The sequence below is a fragment of the Triticum urartu genome, chromosome 2 (genome assembly GCF_003073215.2).
Source record: "Triticum urartu cultivar G1812 chromosome 2, Tu2.1, whole genome shotgun sequence".
NCBI classification, from domain to species: Eukaryota; Viridiplantae; Streptophyta; class Magnoliopsida; order Poales; family Poaceae; genus Triticum; species Triticum urartu.
Window position 1 is genome coordinate 728,185,137 of NC_053023.1, and position 10,955 is coordinate 728,196,091.

Below are 10,955 nucleotides of genomic sequence, written 5' to 3' on the forward strand. Positions count from 1 at the left end.
AAAGCATGCCACCTTTTTTTGGATCGGAGGGAGTATTTATTTTACGTTATAGCAATACTTAGTTAAACTCTCCTCTTTAACCATTTACGTTATAGCAATACTTAGTAAATCATTTCCAAACTCCTGCTTGAGTGTGAACTTAGCTGCGTTTGTGACATGCAGTGTACCTGCAGGTTGGTAGTTATCTTTTTATGAGTTATCTATGGCTTCGGCACATGAACTGGGCAAATACTTCGCGTGAATTGTGCTTGACTCTGTGCACTTGCAAACATCAACCCCAAATACCCCCTCCCCCCCCCACCCCCACCCCCCCCACCCCCTAAACGCCTGGGGATAGCCTGGGCAGTGCCCAAACAAAAAACAAACACTCAACTGGACCCCTCAAAGCCAGCCCAAACGTCTGGGCCGTCCAGCTCCCCTCAAACCCAGCCCATATGTTGGTGGATTTAGGGCTGCCCGGGCGCGTCCTCCACATCGCATCTTCCACCCCGATCCCACAAAACCCCCATCCATATCCGCATCCAGACCAAACCCTAGCCATTTGCCACTCCACTCCATTTCACTTCACTTTCAGTCCGCTCTGCCCAACTCCTCTCCAGTGATCTTTCGCCATTTTCATCATTTCGGGCATCGGATCTGAGTCCAATAACTTTGGATCCAACAACTGGGCCTTGTCCCCTGCATGGATGAGGAACATATAGCTGTCCGACTGGCTTGCCGCCGGTTTTGGGAGGATATTCCAGCTTTGGTGGCCTTCCACCCCGATCCCAAAAATACCCCATCCATATCCACATCCGGACCAAACCCTAGCCATTTGCCACTCCACTCCATTTCACTTCACTTTCAGTCCGCTCTGCCCAACTCCTCTCCAATGATCTTTCGCCATTTTCGGCATTTCGGGGCATCGGATCTATGTCCAATAACTTTGGATCCAACGATTGGACCTTATCCTCTGCATGGATGAGGAACAGATAGCTGTCCGACTGGCTTACCACCGGTTTCGGGAGGATATTCCTGCTTTGGTGGGGCTTAGAACCAGCAGCGGCAATGTGCCTGTTGGCGGCTCGAGCCGCGTGTCCGCTCTGAATCTGGCGCCGGCGAGGGCGGTTGGAGGTACATGCACACCCTTGAGGACTGCCCTGTGGCATCCGAGCAACCCCGATGCTAGGTCTTTGTCCCCATGCCGCCTGGCTCGAGTCTGAGGTCAGTGGTGCCAATGCACACGACCAAGGATACTCCGGATGCTCCAGCTATGGCGGAAAAGCAAGGTCGCGGCATGGCATGCCCACCGTGAGAGGACGAAGGTGTGCCGCGTTAGGCCCCTATGTCGTCTTGGAGCACTACCATCCACCAGACGGTAAGGGCGGCCGTGGATGAACTTGCTCTATAACCCTGTTTTTTTTTATAATAGAACATATGCCTAATTAATTTTGGTAGTCTGATGGTATGTGTAATGATGAACTACCGTATGCTATGCCCAGTATGAACTATGTGCTATGATTTATATGAATTATGGAATACGTCGTTTGATCTATGTTGCATGAGATTATATGAATTTGAAGGTTTGAATATGAGGTGACGGTTGTGGACGCGGACAAGTGAGAGGTGCCCGGCGCTGTCTGCGGACTTCATACAGTAGGCCAAATGTAAAGTCCGATCTTATGGTCCGCCTACGTCACACTATGCTCTAAGGTCTACGTAAGACTTGATGAATGATTGAAGATGCTGCACTGGCGAGGAGCAGCCATAGAAATGGCCTTGCAGTGTAGTACACTGGCGAGATGCAGGCTCTGGAGCATGCATTGATCAGGGTGGAGGGGTGGTAGTTGCGTGTAAACTGTTGTACCACTATGTGCATTCATATCACTCGGTCAGCTGCACAGGTTGCTATTATTTGCGGTAGAAGAAAAGGCACACGCACCCAGTAAAAACACATCTCGTCTTGCTTCTGTGCTTCCTCTCCCATTGTCACTCTCCCTCTGTTTGCTCGCGAGCTCTGCCCCCATTCCCCTTCTCGCCTCCGCCGTCCGTTGCCGGTTGATCCCGGCCGGCTCCCCCGCCTCCGACACCGCCTCGCTGCGAGTGACTACTGCGTCCGAGCTCCACCTGACGGTAACCCGGTCCTTTCGTCTTCTGTGCGCACTTGTCATTTCTCAACGATAGCATATTTCTGTCCCCAACGACTTTGACGGACTCCGGTGTCCGGTCAATCCGATGGTTGCGAGTGGCGAGAGCTCAGTTCCTCAGTTTATATGGTGCAGTCAACACATTGATATAGTACTTCTTGATCTTTAATCTCCCACGGCTAATTTCCACAGCAGTTTCCTACCCTTCAGCCTGAAATTACATCCGGCAAACTGGTTCTCATGCTTCTGTGGTCAGCACAAACTGTTTACTTTGCTCTTCTTTCACAAGCATATGTGAAAGAAAGTCTCAGTAGCATGACTCTCCGTGTCATTTTTACCCTCTTATTGTTGGTATGTTTCTGTGAATCTGATGACCGCCTCACACCCGCGAAGCCACTCTTGCCGGGCGACAAGCTCATCTCAAACAATGGCATCTTCGCTCTAGGCTTCTTCTCCCTGGACCCGGAGAACTCCACCGCCGCAAACTCATATGTAGGCATATGGTACCACGACATCCCGGAGAGGACATATGTGTGGGTGGCCAACCGTGACAATCCTATCGGCAGCGGTTTGTCTGGGGAGCTGGTTCTCACCAACACCTCTGATCTTGTCTTGTCAGACTCAGAAGGCCACATCCTCTGGAGGACGACGAACAACGTCACCTCCGGGGGTGATGGTGCCATGGCGCTGCTGCTGGAGGCGGGGAACTTTGTCGTCCAGTTGCAGAATTTCACGCAGATATGGCAGAGCTATGATCACCCGACCGACACCATCCTCCCCAGCTTCAAGTTGTGGGCAAACTACAAGACCCACACAGCAGTGCGTCTCGTTGCTTGGAAAGGTCCTCTGGATCCGTCCCCCGGGAAATTCTTGCTCAGCCGTGACCCCGGCACAGGCCTCCAGATCCTCACCTTGCGCGGGACTAGCAAGTACTGGCGCAGCGGGTTGTGGAACGGTGCACAAGCCTCGGACAAGAACGGATACATGTGGTCCCAGAACGTCGATGACGGGGAGACCATCTACTCGACGTACAACACGGGTAACAGCTCTGCCCGGAGATCGCACTGGAAGCTGGACTACAATGGCGACTTGATGCTCAGGATCTGGACTGGCCGGTCATGGGTGCCTCTGTTCAAGCGCCCGGATGATGGCTGCCGCCACTATGGCTCGTGTGGTCCGTTCGGCTACTGCGACATGTTTGACAAGATCAGCGGCGAGTGCAAGTGCCTCGATGGGTTCAGGCCGGCAGACGGCTTCAGCGCCAACCCCTCCCGAGGATGCGTGAGAAAGGAAAACCTGACATGCCGCGGCGACCATTTCTTGACTTTGCCGGAGATGAAGGTGCCTGACAAGTTTGTGTATGTGAGGAACAGAAGCTTCGAGGAGTGCACTGCTGAGTGTGAGCGTGACTGCTCCTGCACTGCGTACGCTTACACCAACCTGAGCAGCATCGTCGCAACTGGTGGCCCATCAAGATGCTTGATCTGGACAGGGGAGCTTGTTGACTCTGAGAAGGCCGGTATGCTTGGTGGCAACCTCTACATTCGGCTTGCTGGCTCTCCTGGTACGTATTGTGTCGTTACCACTGAACAAACTCATCAGTTGCATTTCTTCCAGAATTGTGTCGGTGCACATTTGTAACAGTCAAGCTAGCCAGTTACTTTTGCTGTCTGCAAATTTTAACTTTTGAAACAAAATCTGTAATTATATTGAGATCAAAGTTTTAAATAATGGGATATGAGGAATAGTGGCAGCCTCACTAGCGTACTAAATGGCGCTATAGCGCGCTAAAGCCGCTAAGTTGTACACGACGTCGTTAGCGTGATGTCCCACCAAACACTATAGCACTGATATAGCATGCCATTTAAAACTTTGATGGATTGAGATAGATTTTCAATATCTGCTTTGGTATTATATACGAATTCAAGTAAATTGATGCTATGTTATACTCATTGAGAAAAGGATAAATTCATACTCTCACATGTTATACTCATTCAATCTATGCTATCATCTCCTTCACAGAACACAGTTCTGCAGTAAACACCACGAAGAGCGGTGTCAGTGTGGTATTCAAGATCGCACTTCCAGTTATAACATTCCTGCTGACACTCACATGCATATATCTCGTCTGCATATGCAAGCAAAAAGGTAGAACAAGGGACTCCAGTTTACTCTGATATGATCTTTCATGTAAAAGTGTCGAGTATTGATGTTACTGATATTTCTGCAGGGATACAAGTAAACAAGGAAACCCTGAAAAAACCGGCCCTGAAACACCTGAGCACTTCGCAAGAAGTTTGGGATCAAAATTTAGAATTCCAGTCTATTATGTTCGAAGACATTGCTGCTGCAACAAACAGTTTCCATGACACAAACGTACTTGGAAAAGGAGGTTTTGGCAAAGTCTATAAGGTTTTAAAACTTTGACTTTGTCAATTAATTACAACATTGGAAAATCTGTTTCAATAATTATGAAATCACACAGGGAATACTAGAAGATGGAAAGGAAGTTGCTGTTAAAAGGCTTAGCAAGGGTTCTGATCAGGGGATAGAGCATTTTAGAAATGAAGTGGTTCTTATTGCCAAATTGCAGCACAAGAATCTAGTTAGACTTCTTGGCTGTTGTATTCATGAGGATGAGAAGTTGCTTATTTATGAATACTTACCCAACAAAAGCCTGGACCAGTTTCTTTTTGGTATGTTCTAAACTTCTAATCCCATACTATCGAAAGTAATCTCGAATTGACCAAGCAAACTTACTTGTCTGAACGGCTTATGCCTTGCACTCATGTAAATGCATGTCCTGTTCTTGGCAGATATTGCAAGGAAATTTATGCTTGATTGGCCAAAGAGGTTCAACATAATCAAAGGGGTAGCTAGAGGACTTATGTATCTCCACCAAGATTCGAGAACGACTATAATCCATAGAGACCTCAAGCCAAGCAACATCCTGCTAGACGTGGAGATGAACCCCAAAATATCAGATTTTGGAATGGCAAGGATCTTTGGGGGCAACGAACAACAAGAAAGTACCAGACGAGTTGTTGGCACGTAGTAAGTACTTCTTCAACTAGTCCTTGGTCTGAAAATTTAATTTATAAGCCTGAAATAGCTCAAAATTTTCAAACAGCGGGTACATGTCGCCTGAGTATGCGATGGAGGGCATTTTTTCCGTCAAGTCGGACACCTACAGCTTTGGTATTTTGCTACTAGAGATTGTAAGTGGATTAAAGATCAGTTCACCACATCATCTTGTGATGGACTTTTCAAATCTCATATCATTTGTAAGTGTCACATACTGTGTTATGAAAAATGCTTCAGATTCTAATAACTCAACAAGAAATGCAGTATTAGCAAATATAAATTACAAATTTTGCCATTATGTTTCAGGCATGGAACTTGTGGGCAGATGGCAAAGTGGAGGATTTCGTGGACCCAGCCGTCACGGAGAGCTACTCGCTTGATGAAGTGTCCAAGTGCATCCATGTTGGGCTCTTGTGTGTCCAGGACAGCTCCGGTGCTAGGCCTCACATGTCATCCGTTGTGTCCATGCTCGACAGTGAAGCCATGCCTCGCGCAGCGCCGAGGCAACCTATGTATTTCGCGCAGATAAATTACGAAACCAGTGATGCGACAGAAGACCTGAAAAACTCTGCCAATGGCGTGAGCCTTATGGCACTAGAAGGACGATAACTGGCTCATGTAACTGTGTCATTCCTACTAGCTATTAAGATTTACTTATATTTGAAGGAATGTATTCTATGGAAGATTTGTGTCCTTCTTTTCCTTGTTGGCCATGGCATTAAGCCCACTTTTGTTGGGTTGTACCGTTGACATGGATTGAGAATTTTTTGTCAAATTAATTGAACGGTAAGTGTGATAAATGCCTTTTCTTATTTTGGTATTTTCTATTTATTTATCATTATATATACATGTTCACCCTTTTTTGCTATTTTATTTATTTTCTAAAAAATACTTGGAAACAATATTTTGGGTTAGGAAATTCTTTCATGTAGTTTAAAAAATGTTCAATATTTATTTAAACAAGTTCAGCCTGCATTCAGAAATGGTTCAGGTATATGAAAAAATGTTCGTCATGCATGAGAAAAGATATTCAATGTGTATTAAAAATATCTCAAAAGAGTGTATAAACAATCAACATGTATTAAAATAATTTCAGCTTGTATTAACAAAGTGTTGAACATAAATTTAAAAATGGTCATTGTGTTAATTAAAAAAATGTTTCATATGCATATGAAAACGCTCAAGTATGAAATATATATATATATATATATGCATTTGGTTTTACATTGTTAGTAGTTAAATAAAACTAAAAAAGGGCAAACAAAAAGTAAAAAAGAAATGGATAAAATAAAAGGAAAAGGAAAGAAAAACAGAAAAAGAAAACAAATAAAGAAATAAAACAAGAACAAAGAAATAAAACGGAAATAAATAAAAAAACATAGGGGGAAATGAAAAATAATATGTAAAAAAGAAACAGAAAAACATGAAATAAAAAATAAAATGGAAAGAGAGAAACAATAACATATAAACTAAAAGAAGGAATAGAATCAATAGAAGGTAAAAGCTGAAAATCAATGGTCTTTGGATGGTCCACACAGACGAGCAGTACATGGTCAACGCACAAAACCAAGAAAAACTTAGATCACACTGGTGACCAGTAGAGTAAGGTTTTGTTTGGCAGTAAAGTATTATAAAAAAAGGGAGTATTGAAAAATACAATATTTTATGGAAATCTAGTTTGGCATTTGGGAGCACATCCTCCTGCGCGTGAAAAATGTTCTTTTTTAATGTCACAAAAATCGGGAAGAAAAAATGTGTTCATGATCACATCCAAATACTACCAGCAAATTTTTAGGGGAAATGGTTAAGCATTATGACTTGTACAAAAAACAAAACAAAAAAATCAAACACCAAATGTTACTTTTAATTTTGTTTTTTACCAATAAAGAAGCGTTATCCCGTTTCGCATGAAAATTGTCAAGCAGGCTTGCTACACGAACATGAACATCTACAGAAAATTCAGATTTATTTATTTATTATTGTGAATTACATGTTTTTTCAGGAGCATATGCTCCCTGGAGCCAAAACTTTCCAATATTTCATGTTTTTTGGCACTCGAGTCCTATCTGCCGCTCTTTACGGGAGCCCCTATTCCTCGCATTCAGCGACTATAACTCCCGACTCGGGCAACCAATATGGGTCAGCCCACGCGCGAGCGAGGTCACAGTCTGTTTTTCTGTCTTTTTTTTTGACGTTTTACGTTTTCTGTTTTGTTTTTCGTTTTATTTTTGCAATTTCGTTTATACTCTCAAATATTTTAAATATATATTGCAAAAAACTCACAAAACATTTCAAAAATGTTGGATAAGTATTTGAAAAATGTTAAACAAGTATTTGAAAAATATTATCAAGCATTCAAAAAAAATATTGAACATGTAGTTGAAAAATGTTGAACAAGTATTTGAAAAATGTTAATGTAGCATTGCGAGAAATTTTGAACAACTATTTGAAAAATGTTGATAAAGTATTCAATAGAAATTGAACAATTATTTGAAAAATGTTAATCATGCATCTGGAAAAATGTTGAATAAGTATATGAAAAGAAATTAATCAAGCGTTTTAAAAATGTTGAATATGTATTTGAAAAATGTTGAACAAGGATTTAAAAAATGTTAATCAAGCATTCAAGAAATGATAACAAATATTTGAAATTTTGAACAAGAATTTTTAAAAACATTGATCATATATATTTTGAACAAGTGTTTGGAAAATGTTGAACAAGTATTTGAAAAGTGTTGAACAAGTATTTGAAAAAATGTTGATCATGTGTAGCGAACCAGCTTGAGTTACTGTAGAGAAAAATATTTAGATAAAATTGAGAACATTTTTTAATCGTGATTTTTTATTACAACATGATTTTGAAAAGATGAACAAAACTTGAAATTTCAAACAATTTATTAAAACTTCAAAAAGTTTTTGCATTCTACAAATATTTTATGAAAACGTGAACAAAGTGTAAAAATGAGAATGTTTTTTCAAAAATTTAAACATTTTGAGGAAAATTGAATTTGATTTTGTTTTTTTAAAGCAAGTAGTTTTTCAAAATGAGAATATTTTGTCAAACCATGAACGAATTTTTATATTTCTGAACATTTTTTGTAAACACAAACATTATTTTGGAATCTGCAAACTTTTTTGGAATGCAAATAATTTACTAAATTGTGAAATTTTGAAAAGGAAAAATAAAAGAATTGAAAATAAAATACAAAAGGTAGGAAACTAAAAAATGAAAAAGAAAAGAAAAACTGAAACAAAAAGAAAACCTAAAACCAATCAAAACAATAGAAAAACGGTCTAAAAACCTTCTAGAAGGTTCTCAAAATCACTCAGGAAACTTTCAGAAAGTTCCTAAAACCGGGATTCTCACCACATATGTAGCTCTAAATGGTGGGCCATTTAATGTCTGTTAGTGGCTATCCTATGCGTGTCAATGACAACTTGATGTAAGCGTGTTAAAAAGGAAATGCGTGTCTCGGTCTCAAGCTTCGACGTTCTTACGTTTGCTCGTCTCTTTCTGTTGTTTTCTCCTTTCTTTTTTCTATTTCATTTATGTTTTGAAATATTCTAAATATGTATCATATATAAAATTAATTTCTCCGATTATGAAAACTCTCGGTGCACATTAGAATATATGTTTGTGCATATAAAAGTCTATTCGTACAATTTTGAAAATTATTCTTACCATTGGAAAACATGTTCGTGTAGTTCAAAAAATGTTCACACGTTTAAAAATGTGTTCGTTACACCATCTTAAAAAATGCATGAAAATATAAAAAGTTGTCTGTGTAATTTACAAGGAAAAATCATGATATTTCATAGAAAATTGCGGATTTGAAAATATTGACATTTTAAAATAATGTTCACTGAAATGAAACAATTCGGTCTCGCAATCTTTACAAAAATGTTCATAACATATAAAATACTGGTTGCATGTTTTTAAAAAATGTTCCGTAATTTTTTGTAAGAAGTTCAAACTGTGTTTAAAAATGTTCACCATGCAATTAAAAGATGTACAATGTGTTTTAAAAATGTTGAATGTGCAATTTACAAATGCTCAACATGTATTTTAAAAAGGTGTGAAGTATATCTAAAAGATTCAAGCAGTATAAAAAATATTCAACGTGTATTCAATAAAAGGGGACATGTATTTCAAAAGTGAAAGAAAATGAAATAAAACCAGCATGTAAAATGAAACCTCGATGAAAAACCAATAGAGAAAAGAAGAAACAACACGGTACCTTCCGAAGACCAGCCAATACCGGCCAGGATGTTTCCCGAACCGTTCTCTAGAAGCTTCCCAAAACCGCTTCTTCGGCCTGTCCCGTAGGCATGGTGTGTCTCACACCAAGAAATATATCCCAAAGCATTCGCCATAGGTGGTACATAGTATTTTTGCTTTTGTGCATTGTGTTATTTGAATATTACATTTTTTTTTCAATTTGGAGTTCTGTTTTTCTTCTGGTTTTTATTCTTTTCTGGGGTTTTGATGCATTCGTAGGTGATGGGAACGTCTCCTCCCACGAGCACACATCACCGGAATGGCTGAAATATATCTAGGGAAGTGCGACCATCGGTGCCAAGTCTAGGAATTGAACCTCGGTGGGTTGGTACCACCACAAGGAACCTAATCATCTTAGCTACGCTCAGTTCGCTTCTATTTATTGTTGTTTCAAAGAAATGTACACACTTACTAATGAATACACAAGCATCTTCTTTAAATTGTGTGACCAATTTTTAAAAACTAAATGAACACGTTTAAAAATTATACAAAAAATGTTATTTAAAGTGATTGAACACCTTTTTAATTACATGAACATTTGGAAATTAATGCATTAAAATCTTGCACAATTTATCGGTAAAATTCACTTTATTAGGTGTACTCATGTTTTCAAAAACAACAACAAAAAATCCATCATAGAGGAACATATTTCTTGTAGTGCTTAAGAAAAATGTTCTCCTTCATATAGAAAAGAACTTCCCCTCCAAATACCCTACTTTGTGGTCCACTCAATGTTCTTCCAGTCCCTATTTCTTATCATTTTTTATCAATGGGTATACCTAAATACGTGACTGGTAAAATCCCAGCCTTGCAGGTGAAGATTTGTCAAGAGTATGTTGTTTTTTCTTAGTCTCCCCCGTATTACTTTACAGGACGTACCCAAATGGACTATCCCCTCGAATAGACCAAATATGTGATACGGTCTGCCTCATGGCTATCCTGAGATTACTTCTATCATAGGCCTTTTGTTCCACCCGCCTTGAAAATCCTACATCCTCAAGACTATAATTGCTGCCCTAGGGTTTTTAGACGGAGACCCACAAAGACCCGCTTTAGATATGTTTTTTTATACATGATTTTTTGGCCCACATCAGTACAGTTACTAAGCTCCCACGAATTCAAGGTCCCTGGTGAATCGAGGCTGGTTTTTATGGAGGACATCCCGATTTGGGTCAACCTGCTGTCGGATGTGGCGTGTGTATGCCGTGCACGCTCGAGGGATTTCCGGTTTTTTAGGGTCAACATTGATGCTTCTTATTTAGCCAGCATAGCTGGGAATGTCATCAGAAATTACAGAGAGAACAAAGTCTGGGGGAGACCCCAACCACACCTTACACAACTCATCACCTACACCTACTTTAGCTAACTTGTGAGCAGCAACATTGGCAGTACGACGAACCCAAGTCACGCGATACTCAGCCCGAGTATGCAACCGCTCCTTAATCTCCTCAATCCACGAACCAACA

At 40.5% G+C, this 10,955-nt stretch overlaps 1 protein-coding gene across 3 annotated transcripts; it reads left to right on the forward strand.

Annotated features, from left to right (window-relative positions):
• Positions 1 to 65: 65 nt before the first annotated feature.
• Positions 66 to 6,010, forward strand: LOC125540204 (G-type lectin S-receptor-like serine/threonine-protein kinase B120). Of its 3 annotated transcripts, XM_048703780.1 has the most exons (8): positions 66 to 2,112; positions 2,746 to 3,690; positions 4,149 to 4,274; positions 4,357 to 4,538; positions 4,612 to 4,822; positions 4,943 to 5,180; positions 5,257 to 5,410; positions 5,517 to 6,010. In XM_048703780.1, the coding sequence occupies exons 2-8, from the start codon at positions 2,808 to 2,810 to the stop codon at positions 5,817 to 5,819; spliced, it is 2,097 nt and encodes a 698-aa protein (XP_048559737.1). In that variant the 5' UTR covers positions 66 to 2,112; positions 2,746 to 2,807; the 3' UTR covers positions 5,820 to 6,010. The 3 variants fall into 3 exon arrangements, with proteins under 3 accessions (XP_048559737.1, XP_048559735.1, XP_048559736.1); XM_048703778.1 differs by having other exon boundaries at positions 66 to 3,690; XM_048703779.1 differs by having other exon boundaries at positions 66 to 3,690; positions 5,257 to 5,344.
• The last annotated feature ends 4,945 nt before the right edge of the window (positions 6,011 to 10,955 follow it).

Bases quoted from the DNA above. Each gene is read 5' to 3' on its own strand.
- LOC125540204 (XM_048703778.1), top strand. From the start codon at position 2,367: ATGCTTCTGTGGTCAGCACAAACTGTTTACTTTGCTCTTCTTTCACAA. The intron at 5,181-5,256 runs GTAAGTACTTCT...ATTTTCAAACAG, and splicing joins AGACGAGTTGTTGGCACGTA to CGGGTACATGTCGCCTGAGT. The intron at 5,411-5,516 runs GTAAGTGTCACA...ATTATGTTTCAG, and splicing joins TTTCAAATCTCATATCATTT to GCATGGAACTTGTGGGCAGA.